At 37.0% G+C, this 22,792-nt stretch overlaps 1 protein-coding gene across 3 annotated transcripts in view; it reads left to right on the top strand.

Moving 5' to 3' along the window:
* The window catches only part of ASB3 (ankyrin repeat and SOCS box containing 3), a 55,052-nt gene extending 33,930 nt beyond the window's left edge, over positions 1-21,122 (top strand). For all 3 annotated transcript variants that reach the window (XM_032215252.1, XM_032215253.1, XM_032215251.1), the window contains exons 7-10: positions 4,301-4,498; positions 8,600-8,848; positions 12,674-12,807; positions 20,271-21,122. In XM_032215252.1, the coding sequence (XP_032071143.1) occupies positions 4,301-4,498; positions 8,600-8,848; positions 12,674-12,807; positions 20,271-20,518 (829 nt within the window). In that variant the 3' untranslated portion in view covers positions 20,519-21,122. The remainder of the gene's footprint in view (positions 1-4,300; positions 4,499-8,599; positions 8,849-12,673; positions 12,808-20,270) is intronic.
* Positions 21,123-22,792: the final 1,670 nt, after the last annotated feature.

Below are 22,792 nucleotides of genomic sequence, written 5' to 3'. Positions count from 1 at the left end.
TTTTATGGTTGGGGGTCACCACAACATGAGGAACTGTATTAAAGGGTCGTGGCATTAGGAAGGTTGAACCACTGCTTTAGAGCGTGGATGTCCAATCCTTTGGCTTACCTGGGAGGAAAAGGAATTGTCCTGGGATGCATTAAAAGTATGTAATATAGTTAACGTATACAAATAATGGGGTGCGATGGCTCAGTGGTTAAAGAGCCTGAGCTTGTCAGCTAGAAAGCTCAAACCCTGGTTTGAGACCTGGTGTCGCATGACACTGTGAGCTCCCATTACTTGCCCCAATCTTGTCTACCTAGCAGTTCAAAATCATGCAAATAGTAGATAAATAGGTATCACTTTGGTGGGAAGGTAAAAGCGTTCTGTGCAGTTCAGCTCATAGTCATTCTGGCCACATGACCAAAAAATGTCTTCGGACAACACTGACTCCCGCAGCTTAGAAACAGAGATAAGCACTGCACCCTAGTATGGTCAGACATAACTGGAAGGAGGAACTTTATGTTTACCTTTATACAAATAACAAACTTCCATTATTTTTTATTATTTTTATTTCTTGTGGAACCGCATTACTAGGTGTCTAGGGTCTCATGCAACGCATGGGCTGTGGGTTGGATATTCCTGTTTTGAGGTATTTGATGTACCTTCATGTATTTGTGAACCAAATGGGAAACTTAACACACAGTAAATTATGAGAAAAAAATATTTTGTAGATAATCACCTAGCAACATGGAAAAGTATAAACTTTTAGGAATACAGAAAGCAGCTTTTCATCAGATCAGGTTATTTGTCCATTGCTAAATCTGAGAAGCAGCAGCTTTCTACCAAAACACTTTCTTTCCCATTTCCTGACATTTCATTTTTTAAATTACAACTGTCAGAAATTGGAGCATCTGCATGCAGAGCAGGTTCTGTGCTTCTCAAATGTGGTTACAGGAATCACACAGGCAGTCTAACAATTCAAGACACTAAATGCATAATTTATGCAAGACCTTAGGAAGAAATAATGGGTCATTATTGTTATTGTTATTATTGATCTGGCTTTTTCACAGGCTTTGGGACAGATGGATGTTTAAGCCCCTGTTAGATGGATTTTTCATTTATTTGTTTGGACTATTCTTATTTCAATTTCTGTATTTTTCTTATTTTTTGATACTAAGCTGCCCTAAGTAACCAGGACTTGGGCAGCTTTTAAATCTGTTTGTCTGTCTGTCTAAATAATCATGAGGGTAATGGAGACTGTCCATTATGGTTAGAGTTTGTGACAGTCATTATATGAAGCATCCATGTGATTGCTTCATTTTGGACTGTCCATCCCTGCTCTTCTTGATGTGGTTGGTAAACAAACGTGCCATATGGGTTCCAGGGACTCTCAAGACCTCTCCCCCTCCTATGAGACAGCTGGTTTTCTGCTTCCCACCCCTCAGAGTGCTGCCCACTGGGCCCCAAACCAGAGGTGGTATTCAGCAGGTTCTGAACAGTTCTGGAGGACCGGTAGCAGAAATTTTGAGTAGTTTGGACAACTGCTAAATACCACTTCTGACTCGCCCACCAAGCCACGCCCACAGAACCTGTAGTAAAGAATTTTGAATCCCACCACTGCCCCAAACCTTCCTCCGCACCCCATGTTACCCATTGCACACTTACCTAGCAAAGATGTTTGGAACTCATAAAGGGAAATAAAGCAAGCTGCTTTGTTGCTGGACTGCCCCGCGCAATCCCAGCTAGCAAACTGTCCAAGCTCTGCAAATTGTGGCAGCTGAGAAGATGGTGGGTCTTCTGGTATTTCACTGTGCAGCCCATCAACAAAGCAGTTTGCTTTGCTTCCCTGACCTGAATGGAGTTCTGGAAATTTTCAAAAAATGAGCACAAGAGTAACGTGGAAGATGTGGAATCGGGGGGATGGGATAGGGGGAGATAGATGGGGGAGTGCTGCAGTATCTCTGTGGCTGGTCCTGATGGCAAATGACTGTGGGGGTGCTGAGCTTTTAGGGAGTCTGCCTTATCTTTAAATGGTTGCTAAGCAACTGGTTGCAAGTTGAGGACAACCTCAACTTAAAATCAGTTGGATTTTGTATTAAATTTGTATTTTGGAGAAACATTCGGACTACCATGGCTTACAATAAAAAAATACAGTAGAATAGAAGCAACCCCAGTTAGGACAAAAATACAAATATATTTGCATAAAAATAAAAGAAATAAGCAGCTTTAAAATCATTGTTTCATAACTTCAGAATTCCAAGACAACTAAAAAACCCAAAGCTATAACAGTAAGAATAAAAAGTGAGGAATATAATAAAAATAGTTATGACTAAGAATCACTTCTCATACTCTCTCTCACATCCAGCCTTTGGAAACTTCTGGAAAATTATTACTGGAGCCGCCAGTAGTATTACTGGATCCAGCCTTTGGAAACTTCTGGAAAAGTATTACTGGAGCTGCCATCTGGAGCAGTGTTTATCAAACTTGGCAACTTTGAGATGCCACCATGGGGAATTCTGGGTGTTGAGGTTTGCACACCTTAAAATTGCCAAGTGTGATAAACACATCTATAGGAAACCTGTTCCAAAGAATAGTTGTTGGAAAACAATGCTTTTTAGTTTCAGCTTCCCCCATCTCCTGAAAATGGGACACTATAAGCAATATCTAATGGGACAGCCTCCCTTTTCTTATAATTTAAAATATCTGTCCCAGCTTCACTAAGACCTATGAGGTAATTTTATTGAGTTTCTCCTCAAAGACGTTTCTTTCTTCCAGGCTACGTATGGATTACCTCTAAATTCCAGAGTGGTGAAGGAAATGTGGTTTTGGGATGAAGGGAATTTTTGGCTACATATGTCTGGAATGCTGTTTGAATGAATACACCAAGCTACAGAACTTGGGTAGATTAAAAGAGGGCTATCAAGGAAGAGAAAATAGATTTAAAAATAAAATATATCTCTGTCACAATGTATTAAAATTTAGATTGATCTTTGTAGTAAGCTTTAAAAAAATCAGTGAGATTTCTTTACTGTAAAAGCTTGTTCCCAAAACCTAGGTGCTGTTTAAGGTTTTAAAAGGATAAAGAAGCATCATTTATAGAGTATGGTTACCTCAGCTTCTCCCTCTGCTGGAAAAAGAAAAGTTCTTCTCCTTTTACAATCTGGGGGCAAAATTTGAATTGAGACTGGGAAAACCCGGGATTAATATTCCAATGTAAGTAGCTGTAGAACTGGGAACATCTGTTTAAGAAGGTGGCTTGTTTAACATTGCACTGGCTTTTGATTTATATTTCTTCGTGGTGCTAAAGTCTAATGTTATTTCTCTGACGAATTGGACATGTAACCTCAGTCTTCAACCTATCATATTGCATATGAAGATTTCATATCTTCTCTGGGATGTTTATGTAATCTTTAATATTAATTTGAAATACCTAACCCGTCTTCTTTTTTCTCTCAGAATGAGAAACAGCATCTTGCCTGTCTAGAATATTGCATTATCCTTTGTATTCTTCCTTTCAGTCAGCTGTTTAATTGCAATCTGAACAGGCCTGTCATTTATCTTTCACATTCACCATTTGGATTTTAAAAAAATTAAATGGGAATACATTTTAACATTTCTGTCTTTAAAATAAAATTTGGTTGTATTTTTTTCTGGTGAGATTGGTCTATCACCAATAGAAAAAGAGGAAGGATAGATAATCCAGCTGCATGCCTATATGTAGATGTCCAGGAGGTTACATTACAGCAATTATTTTGCTTTTTTTTTTTTTTTTTAAATTGCTTAAAAAGGCAACACTGGTTTGAGAGTCCTATTTCTCACACATACTAAAATTACACAGGGGACTCAAGATGAAATGTTGCCATTCCAAAGCAAAAGATGGGCCCACCTCTGAAAGAAAAGGTTTGAAACCTTGTACTTTTTAACCATATAGGCTCATCCACTATGGAAGCCGTTGAATCCAGCTCAACTGCTATTAACAGCATGAAAGAAATTATGCAATGTTCTTGGCAGCAAAATTGAGTTTAATTGCCACTGCCTTTTCTGAGATTTTTTTAAACCAATATATCTTGTCTCAGCACTGGTATTTTTCAAAGGTCTCGTATCAATTAGACGGGACCCTACTTAGTTTTAGAATCCAGATGACATCAGCCAGTTCTTATCATTTGCTGAGAATTCAAGTTTTATACAGAACACATTAAAAGGTAGCAAATGATGGTTTTCGTTTTAAGGTCAGGAAAATGATGTTTTCATCTGTAAGATACGTAATAAAGATTTTTTTTTTTGCTTGCACAGTAACATCCATTTTACATTTTTGCAGTATATTGCGCATGCTGATACCAGTTACTGACCGGGTTTGTGGTAATGCTGAAGGCAAAGTGAGTCCTGTCTACTCTGCAATCTACAGTGGTCAGGAAATTTGCTTGGAACTTTTGCTTAAAGAAGGTTACAGTCCGGATGCTCAGTCTTTTCCTGTTTTTGGCTGCAAATCACCAATGTCTCTTGCTTTTCAGAAAGGGTGCGTATGTTCTTTGCAGTTATTATAGGACAAGAAAGTTATGGGAACTATAAACCTGTGGTAAGATGGGTGGCCAATAAAATTTAAGAATAAGCAACCTAGCAAACAAGGTGAATATTATGGGAGCGGTAACTGGTTTGTATTAAACCTTTTTCAAACTTTCTGCTTTCAGATAATATTTCAACTTTAGTGTGCCTGTTAAAGTAGATGCTTGGAAATACCTTAAAGTAGCACTACACCAACATAATGGCCTCAGGACCCCTTTACATTCTTAAAAATGATGGAGGATTCCAAAGAGCTTTTGTTTATGTGGGTTATATCTTGCAATATTTATTGTGTTAGAAATAAAAACAGAGAAATGTTAAAGTTAAATGTGACATCTGTAAAGATCTCAGGGTTCCCTGGGGGTTCCCAGACCTCACTTTGAGAACCACTGCCTTAGAACATACAGCTTCACATTTCAGGAGATATCAGCCAATATGGGAAGGTGAAATAGTTTGGGAAAGCTTTTCTGCTGTTATTGATCCTTTTTATGGAACTGTTATTAAACTAAGGAATTATTGTTCTCCATATCAGATTACAATATTATTGTAACCTTGTGGAGGGCTCACATGATATAGGAAACTTGTTGACAAACTTTGAAATGCTTTTTACCTAAATGAAAGGGTAAGGAAGTAGGGCCACACAGTTGAGATATTTGTTATTTTATAAAAAAAGATAATGCATCATTTATTATACTTCCACAAGCAGTTGAAGGGAATCATAATAAAAAAACCTCTGGCATCTATTGCCAGTCAAACAAATTCATGTGCAAGAGAACTGTTAATGGTTTGGTCTAATGGTTAAGGCATCAGACTGGAAACTGGGAGACTGTGAGTTCTAGTACTGCCTTAGCCATGAAAACCAGCTGGGTGTCTTTGGGCCAATCACCTTCTCTTAGCCCAACTCATTTCACAAGGTTGCTCTTGGGGGGACAATAGAGGAATAAGGAATATTAGATATGTTTACTTCCTTAAATTTATAAATAAAATAATAAAAGTGGGATAAAGAAATAAAAATAAAAAAAACAAATACATAAATATACAGTACATTATTGATTTGCAGTATAAAATATTTACATATTTATGAAATATTCCAGCAAAAATAAATTTGAAAGAGATGTCTTGAATTTATTTGATCAGTACACTTAAAACACAACATATATTTGTTAATCAAAATTAAATATTTTTGTTCAATTACTCTGGGAAAAGTTTTAAGAATTACTCAGGTTAGGCATATTTTGTTCACCAAATGTTAAATAGGCTTTTAAATGGATTTAGAATAGTGAAAAAAAAATCCAGCAAAATAAATTGAGTTAATTACTTTGCAAACTTCATGTCATTGCTTTACTCTCTAATACTCATTATTGACTCTTCAACCTATGGTTATGTAAAATTATTTTTTTTATTTTCAATACTTCTTTCTCTTCTTTTAGTAGAACATTCACTCTAAACCACTAAATCACACTTTCAGAGTTATCTAGGAATAAGCCTAGCTAAACTTAGTTGAATATATTTCTAAGCATCCAGAAATCCCAGTACTAGGTCATCTCTAGGCATATAATATCCTTGTAAAAAATCTTTAAGGGGTATTCTTCCCTTTGAACAGAATTCTTTATTTCTGTTATATATTTTTTGAAAGCTATGTCTCATGAACACTTGATATGATTTATGAAATTGAATAAAATTAATCATTTTACAGGGTTTTTTTTGCTCAAAATGGCTGTTCTTGTATTCTCTTATTTTTAAACTGCCTTTTTTAAATTTTTAAAAGGCACATTATTAAGATGCTAATATGCATTCTTCAGGGACATCCGTTGCATTTAATTTACAGAGTGGGTTAGTTGAAACATTTTTTGAACATCAAGTTGCCCATATTCTACTTTAAAATAAGAGAGCCATGTTGAAATATGTTCAAATAGATATTGCTAAGCCAGTATTTCCTGGCTATGTACTATCTTCTTCTGTAATGTGTGTTTTGCTGAAACTCTTCAGTGATAAGATAATTTGACAGTTTGTCAATAATAATTTGTGAAAAATGAGGTAGTGGGAAGACAAAATTGAGAACATTCAAGTTGCTATCTCCATCATACTATATTTTAGTATATAATGTATGATAAGGTATACAGTTGTAATGTATGATGACCACTGAACTGATCTTTGCAAGAAAGTGCTGGAAAGTGAAGAACAAGCAGACAACTGGTTTTCCATACTTACAATTCACACACTGCATTGAAGTGTAACAAGTAAACAACTCTTTTTATTTCTAGTGCTGAGAGATGAAAGCTGTTGCTTATGTAGGCAAAGCAGCATTATCTGCACAAAAGGGAAAGATTGGCAGATTCATGAAAATACCAGAGTTTCAAGAAACATAAAAAAAACCCTTAACTGCTATAAAAGAAGATGTAGAATGGGATGTTCTGAACAGGAGTCCTTCAGATTGTATTTGTTGCATTTCCTAATTGTAGCAATAGCAACTTAGTTGAGATGTAATTAATACAGCTTCTCTCTGTTTCTCTCCCTCTCTCACACATATACAAAAGCACACCATTTATAGACAAGTTTAGAAAATACTGTGAATCCACCAAAGGATTTGATAAGCCACTTTTCTTCAAATTCCTGGCCTCCACATCCATTTGGAGATCATTGTCTCCTGCCCTGCTTAGTCTGTCCTGTATAGCACACCAAAGGGACTTAGTGGTTTTCAAAGTAATGTAGAGCTTTTTAGAGGGCTCTGTGTTGGAAAGATTGTTGCAGCTAGAAACTCACCTCTCAGTTCATGTTTGGCGACCTCTATGGATCGTTCGTTGAAATATTCTGCTGGACAGGTATTTGTATTCAAAGAGATCAACTAATTTCATGGATGGTGTAGAGTGGTCCATCCACTTACCTAGTGCTATTTAATAAGTAGGAATTAATCAGCTATCTAGCAAATTAACTAACTAGTAGGTTACAGGTTAATTTCTGGAAAAAATGTTTGAATAAATACTGTATTGCCATTTTAAAATATGATTTGTTGCACAGTCAGCCAGATGTTCAGACTAGATTGGGCATTTTGGTCTACCTGTTGAGTCCTTTCCAATGGATAGGCAGATGTGGATATTTATTGGCACACCACTTTTTATATGTTTGTTCAGCATGTCTGAAGCAGACTACAATCACTGAATTTTAATGTGTCCAGTATTACTTTATATCCCATTGTGAGTGTCTTGAATTGGGCTAGGAAAACAATTGCGCAATTGGTTATCATATCATGACATTAATGCAGGAGGATGTACAGCTTAAGATGAAATCAACAGAATAATTAACTGCAGAGGGATTTAGTTTGGTTTTTCCATGCACAATTAGACATATTGTCACAGGATGAGAGATGCTCTGAGTAGAGCTGCCTTTTGAAATTGACTTGCTGGTGAATTTGCCAATGTCAATGATGTTCAAGTGGTGTTGCAGTTGTAATGAAATTGTACCCAAGTCACCTATTATTATTGATATCATTACATAGCTTTGCTTTGGCCACTCTTCTGTTATTTCTTATTCTGGTCGTTGTTCTTTCCAGAACTGGTCCATTTGTTTCAAATATCCTCTTGCTGGACTTGATATGTAACAATCTGTAAGAATATCTGCATTCTTTGTTTTCAATCACTGTATATTTGTGATGGGTAAGCAACTTTACTTCGAGTAACTCTGAAACTGTTGAACCTGGCCAACAGTTCGGACTTCGGTAGTCCATTTTTCACTAGATGTCCAGGAACTCCCAACTTCTGGCATCGTCCTTGTTAACCCAGGTAATAACTGCGCCAGTATGGATGTCTGTAATTTATGTTTCACTATATTTTTTAAGGGGGAAACACTGTATATCTGACTCCTCTGATGAGACCTGCCCAGTATGCTTGAACCTCTGGCATAGTTCTCATCTTCCTCAGAGCACACAAGCCCCACAATTATGTCACGGTAGTGTCTTACTGGGGTTATCATTAAATTTATTTGCTGCCCATCTCACCACAAGGCAATTCTGAATGGCTTGCAAGGTGTAACATGTACATGTCTTGTACATTTCTTGCAGAAGTGAAATAATTCTCATTCTTCTGAAGTACGGAATCAAAATTCTTGAAATAGATTTAGGCCTCTGCCTGCTACATAGAAGATATGGTTTATTTCGGCATTTCTTGAGGAAGGATTGCAAGCTCCCATGTCAGCAGCATCTGGCAGAATTTTCAAAGTACGCGGTCAGTGCAGGACGTGACTACAGAGAATGGCTGCCCTCACTCTTGCTAGCTGGGTTTAATCCTGTGAATCTTCTATTTCATGATTGGTAAGCAAGACAATATAGGCATATAAGTATACTGTATGATTGTGTATGTGTACCGGTGTGCTGCTAAATGTTTTAAGAAACAGCTCTGCTGGCTCCATTGCTATTACTGTTAGTGGTGGAACAGCTCAGTAATGTACTAAGTGTTCAGGCTCATCTCTGCTGTGAACCAGCTCACAAAATTAAGAAAACGTATCAATTGACTCAGCAAGTTGGTTCCAGCTCACCACTATGTAAATATATTTACATACATCTCTTTGTAGGCATACAGATATACAAACATCTGTTCATTCATGCATCCATACATCTTATAGAATTGCTTTTGTTACTCAGTATTATTGTGTGGAAATGCTATCTTGAATATAAGTGGATAGTTCAGGTAGGATTTCAAATTTCAAATCCCCTTCCAAATTGGAATTCACCAATAAAACAAATTACAGAAACAAATTTATTTAGGATTATGGAATGTTGAGGCCTTAATTTGGAGTTGATACCCGAACTGTACTGACTGCCAAGCCCTTCCTAAAGTTAGAATGCATTCCTGACAATTACCAGATTTCTTTTATCCATTCATATAGCAAAAAATAAGAGATGTGTAATTTTGTTGTTACTATGATTAAAAGTTGTTTGTCAGAAATCCACAAGCTTGCAGATCAGTAAATTCTGATAGTAAGTTTTTCCCACTTCTGTCTCATATATTGTAGTGTCCTCAGTCTCATTATGTCTGGAATGTTGCATATGTTTGGATATACATACACGAAGCTTCTGTAACATGGACATATAGATCTTATCAGCTTGTGTTTGTGTGTCCATGAAGGATTTTACAAGTGTATATTCATATGTGTGTAGTAGTCACTTCAGGTGGATACCTATTATGCAATGTTCTGAATACATTATTCAGAGCCTTGTTCAATATCTGGCAGAGTAGGATTGGGCTACAAGCATGAAAAGTTTTTTTATATGTTCAGCATGTCTGAAGCAGACAGCATGTCTGGACACTATAGTGTTATAGTGTCGTACATTACTTATATGCCATTGTGAGTGTCTTGAATTGGGCTAGGAAAGCAATCAAACAGTTGGTTATCAAGACATTAATGCAGGAAGATGTACAGTTTAGGATGAAACCAACAGAATAATTAACTGCAGAGGGATTTAGTTTGGTTTTTCTATGTCCAATTAAGAGAGAAATTTAATGTAGGTAGTTAAAAAGCTTACTGGAATAGAACAACAAAAGATGAAGAAATTGAATTATGTATGTGTGATTGCATCCTGGGAGTCCAGGAGGTAGTCTCATGCTATTATCTGGGCTTGTTGCATATCAATATTACTGTTGTAACTGCAGCAAATTAATAGAATGCTCCTTTGCATTTATTGATTTATCTGCCATCTGTCTTTTTTGTGGGAAAGGTGGCTATATACATTTATCAAATAAGTAGCTTGGCATATCTTAGCATATCCTTCAAATGGTATGAAAAAAATACAGGCTTTTCTCTTAAATCCTATATCAGTCTATTCCCTCTTTCTGGGATTCTGCCACCTGACTCTGTCTGACTGCTAATTCTTAGAATTCATAACCTGAGCTAAGATTTAGAACTACAAAATGGAAACTCTATGACCTAAGTAAATAATTATGGTTAAAGCTGTTGGAAGTGAACTTGCAAATTGCATGTTTTCCCCAGTGGAATAAGCCAGGTTGATAGAGAAGTTAATTCTGTGAACCAGTTTCAGCTTTCAGTGTCAAGCTCTGATAATCAGGTTTTGCATTAATACGAGTGCTGATGTAACACAACACCATAGTTAATGCTGAAAATGGGGAGCATTTGTACTACAGAGAAAATATGTGAATTAGGGCAAATAGCATTTGTTAATGATAATTATGACATGAAAGAAAATTATTTGTGCCTTAGGCCTACTGAAGAGCAAACTCGGGATAGCATTTAGCCATGATTATTATGTTAAGCTGCACCATGATTAAATGTTCTAATGGGAGTAGTGATTATAAGGGGCTTTAGGGAAGAAGCATATGATGTTGCTCAACTCCCTAGTACCGTTATTACATCTACACCTTAGAACATCAGATCTTAGAACAGGAGAAAGTTTGGAACAAAAGTAAATTATTGGAAGACAATGAGGTTGGAGGTGAATTTGAAGACCATTGTGCTGGTCCTTCGCAGTTCTGTGTCAAATTCAAACTGTTGATTCCTCAGTGAAAGCAGGTGGTCTGATTTTTTTTCCAGTGAAAAGGAAAATTGCTTTATGCTGCATTCTTAAAACTTTGAACAAATACAAAAAAAATGAAACATATGCATATTCCTTCCCATGTAGAAAGGACCAAATATCTTCTCTTTGCTTATAAAGGGCAGAAGTCATCTTGTTGCAGTATACATTAGATTTACAGCCATTCTAAACTAATAAAAAGAGCCTTGTGTTCTGAAGCCAAATATCATCAAAGGTTACAAGAAATACAGCCCCGGTATGATTCTGTCAATTGCTTTGATCCTTTGTGGATACTCTTCACTTGCATGTATGAGAGAATGGATTGATTGATTGCAGTAGTTGAACAAAGTTAGGATTTCCAGTTGGCAATATGATTTTTTAAAATAATTTACTACATACTCTGTAAGTGGAGTACATGTATGTTTGTTATGTATTAATGTCAGGGTGGATAAAAATCAATGATTAAAAAAAAACCAAAAATCAGTTTTATTTTAATAAAATGCTTTTGGAATAAAAATCTATCTAAAGATAGTTTTCTATATAAGATACATTAATGCTTTAGTTTATTCAGCATGAAATGGAGCTTAGTTATGTAGCATGGGGCTGTATATTCTGTAATATTTACATTTATTTGTAAACTCATTTAATGAATCCAAGCTCTGCAAGCTGAGATAACATGACCTGCATTGATGCATTCACACAATTTCACAGTAACCATGGGATAAATCATAAAACAAAGTTCAGGAATATTCCTTTATCCCACTGTTTGGCAAATCTATGTATACTATAATCTGTGTGATTGTTTGGAGAGAAATTAATCTGCACCATCAGGCTCTAAGTGCGAGGAGGCAGAGCAAGCAGTAAAAATGAAAGGGAATCCTTCTAAGCAGTTTATAAATATAATATTAAAGAGCATCTGTAATTTCAGATCCATCATGGCAGTGCTTGTTAGCGGGCATCCACTCATCTGCTGCCTGCCGCGTCCCTCACCTTGTTGTATCCCTGCTGCATCACCAGCTATCCCATTAGAGTGAATGAGATTGTCAATGAGTCAACAGTGGGTCAGAGAAGGAGCCATTGCATGACAGAGATGACAGTTGCTCTTTAAAAATTAGGATTTAAATTGAGTTGATTTAAATCAAGCCTTTTTACTAGTGATTTAAATCATGATTTAAATCAACTTGATTTAAATTAAATCCACCCTGATTAATATCCAGAATGCAAGCATTATGTAGTGAAGATCTGTTACAAAGATACTCAGATTACAGGAGACCGGTATTAAATTCATTTTATTCGAATGAACAGAGTACTAGTAGAATATAATTCTATTAAGATATATTTGATATGGCATATTTCCCAGTTAAATAAAGTTTTGTATTTTAGGAGTACATCACTTAATACCCTCTAAAATGTACTACTACTCATCTTTATATTTCTTTTGTGAACTGAGAGTATTATAGGTTTAACTGAAAGATAATAATTGGCCTTAAATCACTCAGTTGGTTACATGGCTGATTAGGAATTTGAACTCTTGAACTCTTGTACCAGAAGCTGACACTATTCAATATGATACATGGGTTCTTATAGTAATTTCTTTTTGTTCACTTCTAGGATTTTCTCTGTAAGCAGTGATGCTCTGAACTTCCTGCTGGAGTTTACTAATTGGAAGAGGCTTCCCTGGAATGTGGAGCAGGTTCTTTCCAGCCACAAGGCCACTTCTATGTGGAAACCCTGTAGTTATTTTGGTAAGCAAAGAATGAGCCAGCTTATTTTTCTATGGCCTGTTTATTAATGTCTAAATAACGAATAGTTTTTTGGTCAATAATACAAGGGATTGTAGCCTTGATATACATGCTCTCAGAGAGCATAATGCTGATTTAAATATAAATGCAAATTAAGTATTAATTATTCTATTTTGAACATTTGAGCATTTGAGCTATTTTGAGCATTTAAATATAAATGCAAATAAAGTATTAATTATTCTATTTTGAACACTGTCAATACTCTTCGTCCTGCTTCTTTGAAGTCCAACTTTTTCATCCAAAGAAGGTCACAGGAAAAACTTCTGCCTGTACAGTTCTGATCTTTGTTACGGCCTTTTAAAATCTTTTTCAAGGCCTTTACTGCTTTACTGCTACTCACCAAGTGTATTTCTTACAGCTGGTTCCTTAACTGTTGATAATCAATTCTATAAAACCGACTATTTTCCTGTATAATGTCTTCATTGTCAATTTTAAGGTTGGTTGCTGTGCTTATTGTATTAGTTTGGTCTTTTTTAGATTTAAGTCTTAGATTTAAGTCTCATTTTTTCAGTGGGCCTTGACTTTTGTTATTTTGTTTCATTTCAGTCCTTTATTTATTGGAGTATGTATTAGAGTAGTATCATCAGTGTAGTTCAGGCTACTGAGATTGCTTCCTCCAATTTCAAAATCATGCCCATGTTTTTCTAATCCATGCTCTCTCAACATATATTAAGCCTACGCCTGAATAAATAAGGAAAGAATATACAACTTATCTTCTGACCTGGGGACTGCTTTGCTATGGACTATGGCTTTCTTTTATTTAGGTTTTGTATGAGGATATTGAATAGTTGTGAGCTTCCTATTTTTATACTACAGCTTGATGTAATAGATGACAATCATTGAAGTACATTTTTGATAGTGCTTTACTTTCTCACTTATCCAGAAATAATTTACTTTATTGGCCTTTTCTGTGTATGTTTCCATCTTCAAGATCTAGAAGTGCGATTGTAACAATCCTTCTTAAGAGTTGTTTGGCATTCTTCTTCTCGAGATCTTGTCAAGACTTCAACTTTTCTTTTTTCAGTTTCTATCATTCTGTTTCCTAGGCCTAGAAACATTCCTGCTTCTTTCATTTCAAGTTCTCACTGTAATTCTGTTCATGCAGCTCTTCATCCTTCCCCCCGCCCTCATGACAGTACCAGCTACTAGACACTCCAAAGAATTTAATGTAGCCACATCATAAATACTATTAATATTCTGAAAAATCCTTAGTTCTTCTTCAGTAGTATATTGACTGCAATCTGACCTAAGGGGATGATCATTTGATATTAAATATTGTCAATCACTTTATATTGTCTCCTTTTGTTGTATTTTGATAATATATAGGAGTGATTTACCTTTGCTTTTCTTAGCATGGTATGAAATGATGCCTTGTTATGGTATTTAACAATTTCCACAATTTTCCAATATTGCTGCTGCCTGATATAGGTGTCGGCTTGTTTTAGCTGAGCAACTAGGATGACCTTCAGGCTTTGAGTGATGCTGCTGGGAATATGCACTCTTGAGATTGATTCTTAGCATTCTTTGCACATTGCTCCCATGAACATACCCCTTGTCACAGTGAGGCATCCGTAGCAGCACCTTGGTGCTTTTGTGAGCTAAAAAGATACACAAAAGATAAAGCAAATGTATAGATAGTATCTCAGGGTCAGCTTAATGTGCCACGAACAACCATTTATTATTACTGATGAAGCAAATGTTTTGAAAGTTGAAGGATCCTGGATTTTCTAGTTTTAAGTAGAGAGCGTATGGGAATATCTAGATTATTCCAGGCCATATTCTGAGTGGCTAGAAGGTTTCCTAAACAGTAGGTGCTAGTGTTGAAGTAGTAGTGGCATCTGTGTAACTTGGCTTCCCCCCCCCCCCCCCAAATTAGACTTTTGAAACCAGTGTGCTGTTGTGTTTTTAATAAATGATCCTGTGGCTCTGCTTAATCCTGCTCTGGAAATAAAGGTCATCCAATTACTGCAGACAACAGTGAAGCTGCAGACTGCCTGCCAGGCAGGGAGAATAGTGCAGGTATAGTCTGCAATCATCAGTTGCTAACTAGATACCCTGGAAACTGAAATACCATCTTTTAATAATGGAAAGGTTAGGAAAGCCTCTGATCAGAAAATGTCTCTTTTCTTTTGTGTTCAAATTCAGCAAATGCATGGAGAGAGTTCTGCCTGAATGGTGCTTTAATTAATCTCACTTTATGGTCTCTATCAGCCTGCCAACTAGATCTTTTTTCTTATTTTTTTCTGCTTAAAAATCTCTTTTAAAAATTCAAACTTACGCTTGTTAGTATGGTTTGAATTGACTTCGTTTTAATATTTTCTTTTTAAATATTAGGATGCATAGCTTTCTCGGTGAACACTTACATGATTGCATTCCAAAATACATTGACTTCAAGAATTAAATGGAAGTATGATAAAATATATTTTATGCTATTAGAATTAAATACAATATTAGTCTCTAGTCATTCATTTATTAATTGCCTTTCTGTCACATTAAACATTGGAATTTAATAATACTTTTGAAGGTTTCTGGGGGCTACATAGAAGTATTTTGAACATTTTGTGGTGCATTGAAAACATAAAACATACTGCTGTGGTGTACAGCAAGAACTGGCTTGATATATTTGTTAACCCAGTGTCTTTTACCTGTTGTCATCTAAATACTGATTTGGAAAAGGTTTGTGTTTGTTGTTAGATTCTGCACAAAATAGAATTAATCTGCATTTGCTGTTGCAAAATATGATTTCCTCAAACAAATACAGATTTAGAGAACATTAATAGTTATTATTGCTAAATTTATTTGCCACCAATCTTTCCCCAAGCCATTAATTTTTTATAAATGGTTGTTAGCTACTTGAAATGCAAATTTTCCATATCCAAGTATACCTTTGAATATTACTTGTGGAAAGATAAGAGTAACCCAGGATATTTTACTCATGCACTTCTTAGAGTCCTCTAGTTAGCCCCTGTGGGAAATAAGATGCTGACATAGATAGCTTTTTGGTTTGATCCTGCAGAGTGCTTATTAAATTATGTTCTAAGGGATCCAAAGGTAAGCCTTTATAGAAGAACATAAGAGGAGATTAATGAGAACAAATATTTGAGCATATGTGAACCCATAAAACTAGCACCTTTCGCAATAAATAGGCACACCTGGAATTGAGTATTGCTATCACTTTTATTTTTATTTCTTTCAGTTCCAACCTGAATTTCTCCATACTTCATCCAGGGGGGATTCATCACCACATCTTTTGTCAAATCATCACCCTTATTTTCTACCACTCTTACTTTTCCTGCTCACTTTTACTATCGCTTTCTTTATTTTAAATAACCCCAATAATATGCTAATTTGCAAAGTGAACACCCACAATTAACTATTCCCAGCTAGTTAATTCTGGAGCTAAAAAGTAATAACCTTCCCGAGCACCATTTTAGAGCACATAGCCTTCAGATACAATGCAGAGGAATCTCAATAAAAGAAACCAAATATATGATCTTAACCAATTTATGTCTCTTGCATGGGTAATGTTCTGAAATGGGTCTCAGTTAACTGTCGCCAATATCACTCACTGTATATATACACATAAACTCCTGTGAGTCCCTTGGACTGTAAGGCAATCAAACTGGTCAGTTCCAGAGGAGATCAACCCTGATTGCTCTTCAGAAGGCCAGATCCTGAAGATGAAACTCAAATACTTTGGCCACCTAATAAGAAGGAAGAACTCACTGGAGAAAAGCCAAATGCTGGGAAAGATTGAGCGCAAAAGAAGAATGGGATGCAGAGAATGAGGTTGCTGGATGGAGTCACCGAAGCAGTAGGCATGGGCTTAAATGGACTCCAGAGGATGGTAGAGGACAGGAAGGCCTGGAGGAATTTTTTCCATGGGGTCGCAATGGGTCGGACACGACTTCGCAACTAACAACAACAACATATACACATATGGACCTTGGTTTTAAGATGAACACCCAAAGAATATGTGCATATCTATGCATGATCACCATTTAAAGCTCCTGTGCACTGTGTTCTTCCTCATGTTTTCAGTAAAGTGAATTCCAGCTGCAGCCAATCCTGAATATTTCCCTTTTGCTCTGAAAGTGTGCATGTGTTGTGTGTGTACATGTATACATAGAGAGACAGATACACAAAATATGTTTTTGTATATACCTGTGTAGAAGATCCAACTGATGGTAGACGGGTGGATGGGTGAGAATTGAAACCAGAAGGTAGGAATTTTATGCCAGCCCTCACCTTCAACTTTGGGGTAACTGATAACAATTCTTACTGCCACCATTTCCTGACAGGACAATTAATCTGAATAGTTTCTTTCAGAAGTTGTGGGTGCTCCATCTCTGGGTTTCCACAAGGTTTTTAAACCATTGTTTTTCTGAATGAACATTATGTGAGGCATCTATTCTCCTGCTTCACTTTTGTTCTTCCTGCTAACTGGGATTCCAGTAGGTTAAATCTGAAGTTATAGAGTACACGGAAGGAACTGTTTTTCTAGACTTAGTGTACAGTTTTTGCAGTTTTCTTTTTAATTTTGCTCCTAGAATTAAAGTAAGCCAAATTTTTCCCTATATTCAGGAATGGGAAAGCTGGGATGGTCTGAGTCTGGACCCCAGCACAAAGACAAGTTCGCTTGTCTTTGTGCTGGGGTGGAGAGGGAAGAATGAATTATGTTATATCTTCAGCCCACCTCGGCCTGCTGTGAACTCCATCCAAGTTTCTGCTTCCTATGCAAATTTTTCCATTTGAATTGGTTAGTGTGTGCTTTGGAGGGCGGGGAGGGCTTAACCATTTGTATTTCGGATATTAATATAATTGAGAGATTCCAGAGGTATTTTACGAGAAGAGTACTCCTCTATTCACAACAGAATACCCTATCCCACCAGGCTTGAAATTTTGAGCTTGGAAAACTAGAACTACGCCGTTTACGGTCTGACCTAAGTATAATACACAAAATTATCTACTACAACATCCTGCCTGTCAATGACTACTTCAGCTTCAACCACAATAATACACAAGCAAACAATAGATACAAACTCAAGGTAAACCGCTCCAAACTCAATTGCAAAAATACGACTTCAGCAACAGAGTGATCAATGCCTGGAATACACTACCTGATTCTATTGTTACATCCCCAAACGCCTATATTTTCAACCCTACACTGTCTACTGTTGACCTCACCCCATTCCTAAGAAGTCTGTTGGGGCATGCATAAGCACACCAGCATGCCTACTGTCCCTGTCCTATCCTCCATATATTCGTACCCATTTACTGTGTTCATATTTATGTTTATACGTATACCTGTTTACATGTTTGACAAACGAAATAAAATAAATAAGTTCAAACAAGCAGGATTTTGCCAAGGGCATTTAAAGCATAAGCCATTTGCATCCAGCTTTCCTCCAGAAATGAGAGGATTCCCTCATTTCTGGGGGCTGGCTCCAAATGCACCATACTGCAAACACTTCATGCCAAAATCCTGCTTGGATTTCTGAATGGAGTTCTCCAGCCCAGTGCTACAGTTTCCTTCTGCTGACAGAGGGGAACTGCCTGACCCCCACTTCCCCCTTTGGCAGGTAAGTTTTTTGCTCTGCTTAATGACCCACGGGATCACTTAATCACCCCAACAAGTAGAATCAGGACTGTAGTTTTTGAGTAAGGTGATCACGTGGGCATCTCACTTAAGAATTGCAATGGCTTATGGCTTAAATCCTGGGCTCAATTGTGATAGTAAGTCAAGGACTATATGTAAAGTTGTGTCTTTGGGGTGTGTAACAGCTCTGCAAAGTAGCTTCCCAATCAGCATTCCCACAGTTTCTGTATAAACAGAAGAAACATCTTAACAAATGTACTTGTTTGAAGGCTAAAATATTTTTGATCAATCCATAAAGATTCTTGCCTTCCTTATTGTTTTCTTTGTAACCAAAAACTGTTGGAAATAAGTTGTTCTTCAACATGAGCCTGTTTATTTGAGAATGTTAGCTAAAGCACCCTTTCCCTTTCCTTTTCCTTTTCCTTCCAACCAGTGTAAATATTTTCCATAGCTTCTTTCAGTGCAAATTTTTTCCAATCCTCATAAAATTGGAAGAAGCTTTTGGGGCCATCCAGTCCTTCGGTCAGTGCAAGAATTTAGATTAAAGCATTCATATTACATGCCTATCCAGTTCCTACTTGAACATATCCAGTGAACCAGAGCTTACCACCTCTTTCAGTAATTGGTCCCAGTCATCAAAATATTGTTAGCTTTATAATTTTCAATTTAAATCCATTTATTGTATCATACTCTCTGGGACAATGGATAATAGCCTTCTCCTATGTGAATATCTTCAGGTATTTGAAGCGAGTCATCAAATCCCTTCCTAGTTGGCTTATTTCAACTTATATTTGAGCCTGGTATCTGAAGTTTCAGTTCTGTTTTCTTCCATATTTAAAAACATTGGACATGTAAGTTTTACACATCTAAATCTATCCCTCCCTCCCTCTCACCCACCCATCCACCCACTCACCCACCCATCCATCTGCACACATGCCACACCCACATATAGTATATGTATGAAATAGAGAAATAAATCAGAAAACCTGATTGAAAAAGAAGGAAAAAAGAAAAGTTGCTGTCTCAACACTTAGGCTTACTGCTTACCCTTCTTTCAGGTCCTGAGTTAAATCTGCCCTGCTTTGTTAATGGCTGTCCTTTGATCTTATTTAATTTAATTTTAAAACACTGTTTATTCTTATTGTTTTAGTCCTGAATGTAGCTTTCTTTGAAGATTAGGCATGAGAAAGTCAAGGATTTCCTATTCGGTAAATAATTAACAACCCCCTTTTTCCTATCATTATCAAAGAGGAAATATAAATATACAAATTTTATTGTATACAGTAGGAAATCCAGGTACCAGTCCAGAAGATTGTCTGTACCTTCAAGAGAGACAAAGTCAAAGAATGGCTGAGACTAAGAGTAGGTCCTTCAATTCATGAAGGAATACATCAGTTCAAGACTAGAAGTTTTCTATGAGGCCCCTTATCTTGTTATTCTCTTTGTAAACTACAGAAGTGAAACCAACAGTTCCCCAAAGTCCTGGCCATGTCACCCAGAACACCAAAAATTGTTGGTAACAGTGATAATTTTTAATGTGACAGAAAAATAGAATTATTACATTACATTAATTGTCAATAATTATTTGCTATATATATTGGAATTAAATGAAATAAAAACTAATTTTGCTCTGGACTGTTACTCTGTGGTGTATAGCCTGGGGCATACCCCTCAGAAGCCAAGTGTAATTCTTGAGTCAGCAAAGGTATTGGCCTCCCTCTGCAAGGCCTTTGGCACTGAAGCAGAAGGTTTATGAAACACTCAGTTGTTTTGCTTCTGATCAATGCATGTTTCTTTCTTGTGACAGATCATATCCCATCTTTGTCTCATCTGTGCCGCCTGGAGATTCGCTCACTTTTAACAAGTGTTTGTTTGCGATCAGACCAGCGCATCCGCCAGTTGCCGATACCTACTTGCTTACAAGACTTTTTACTATATTTGGATGTATTAAGAACATACTCCATTTCAGAATCTTGGCTTAAGGTTGGAGAAGTCTATGAAGAAAGTACCCTGCCATCTTGTTCTAATTCAGAACATAAAGAAGAGAGAAAATAGAACTGATTCAAGGTCATCTGAACCTTTATACAGTTTTCTACTTTTATAAAGAATGAACTATGCTGTTTGATAATTGTTGTGAAGATATTCATTTCTCTTCTGTCACTCACTATAGGATAATTTCATTCAACAGCCAGAAGGAATTTCCTCACATGTCTCTCAGATATGCTGGACCTAAATTACTTCAGGTCAGCAATGTTTTGAATGCAGTATGGATGCTTTCAGATAACTTACACCTTTTGCAAGTTCCCACTCAAAAAATTAGAATTTAAATAAATAAAAATGGTATGCAAACATAGATCATGTCAATGATCAATTGCATCTAAAACAAACTATGATGACATCAAAATGTCAAACTCTGTGACTTGACCTTATGGCGCGGACTTTTCATGTTACCATGAGATCTGATGCAACTACTTCCTTTGTGTAACAGAGTCATACATGTGTTATTCATTTGCTCTCCAGTGGACACCGATGACAGTGGTCATTCCAAAATTAAAATAAGTTTCTTGGAAGTGTTCTTGGTAAAATATCTTCTTGTTGCCTTTGCTCACTATATGTTCAAAAAATGAATTTATTAATGATAATAAATGAAATTTATGAAACAAATAAATGCATGCATGTGTTGCCAGAGATCTCACTATAACAAGCCCTGTCCTAAATACCATGCCTTCCCGATCTGGTACTCTCTTGAAGTGTAGGACTACTACTCACTCACTAATGGCTGGCATGGCCATTGTTATGATAGTGTTGTGGCCCTCCACCAGCCAGCAGAGCTGGCAGCAGATTTGGACAGTAAGGAGGTTGGGGAGGAGCATGGGCCAGTCCTGGAATCTTGGGAAGTCTCTGATGAGAGCTCTGTGTCGGAGGCAGAGAGGGGGGCAGAGCCGTATGCCAGTTATCAGCTGCCTTCAGAGTCAGACATCACTGAGGCAGACAAACAACTGGAGCCTTTTCCCAGTGTGCGCATGCGCAGAGTTGCCAAACAAAGGGAACAGCTACAGAATGGAGGTCGACTTGGGAGTAAGGCCACAGTTGGACGATGAATGGCCCCTCCCAGAGGAAATAAGAGGGGAGTGAAAGGGGAGTGGAGTTTGCAGGAGACAATTAGTTTGCTTAATTGGTTTGTGACTCTCTGAGACTCCTTGCCAAGTTTTGCAGGTATTGGCCTGGCAGCTCTCAAGCCAGATAAGGTCTGTGACTGTAAATCCTCCCTTGAAAGACTTTGCTGGATGTGAATGAACAGAATTCACAGTAAATTGATAAAGGGTTTTTGTCAGGGCAAGGAGTTTGCTTCATGCTCTTGGGAAGCCTAGGTCAGAACAGACAGGGAGGATGGGAATTGTGATTCAGATCAATCTGTGGAGCATAGGCTTTGGGAAGTTTGCCCTCTCAGTGAAGAGAGCGTCTTAATTAAAATAATTTAGGTTAAAGACAAGGATTGATCCTAACTGGGACCCTGGAGAGATGCTGCCAGTCAGAGGAGACAGTATTGGCCTAAATGGATGAGTGATCTGATTCATTGTGAAATAGTTTCCCCCCTCCCATACAAAATAGTTACGATTCATCTTTGTAAATTCCAGCCCTTGAGTGATAGTCAAAAACCATGAATACACAGTATTTTCAGGGATGTCTGCAGGAAGGCAGGATGAAAAATGCTGCATTGTGATCAAGACCTGCCTCTTTTCTCTGTGTGCTATGCATTTTAAGAAAAGTGGCAGATTCTTGAAGATGCTGTTTTGTGTGTTGCTGTGACTAAGAAATGTGGATAAAATGCAGCAATTTAAAGAAGATTGGAGGGTATCTTTCTTTCAAATTATGTTATCAACAGCTATTCCTCAAATAATAAGATCAACAGTGCATAGTTCTACATGCACCATCACAGCTAAAATAGCTTGAGACTAGCTCGTACACTTACTTGCAAAGGTTGTGTGCTTGTGCAAGACATTTGTAAAGACTGATGACACTTAGATTTTACACTGCTTTGTAGAATTACTAGTATACATATGGCAAAAATTAATACAGCATTCCTGGCTTATGATACTCCTGTCAGGTTCATTCAAGCCTCTTTATAGAGCTCTTGCTTTTTTTAAATCCCATTTTGTCATATTTGCAGTATTCACTGCTAAAAGATATGCACCCCCATTCCCTGGACAAATTATATTTCCAACTATTTTTTTCCAGATACCCTGCTCAAACTATTTCCCCTGCCTCTACCTTGCTTCTCATTTTACTACCCTGGTTCTTTACTGCTGGATTTAGATTACAAATGGT

Source organism: Thamnophis elegans, chromosome 4 (genome assembly GCF_009769535.1).
Source record: "Thamnophis elegans isolate rThaEle1 chromosome 4, rThaEle1.pri, whole genome shotgun sequence".
Classification (NCBI taxonomy): Eukaryota; Metazoa; Chordata; class Lepidosauria; order Squamata; family Colubridae; genus Thamnophis; species Thamnophis elegans.
This window is presented reverse-complemented; position numbering and strand designations above follow the sequence as displayed.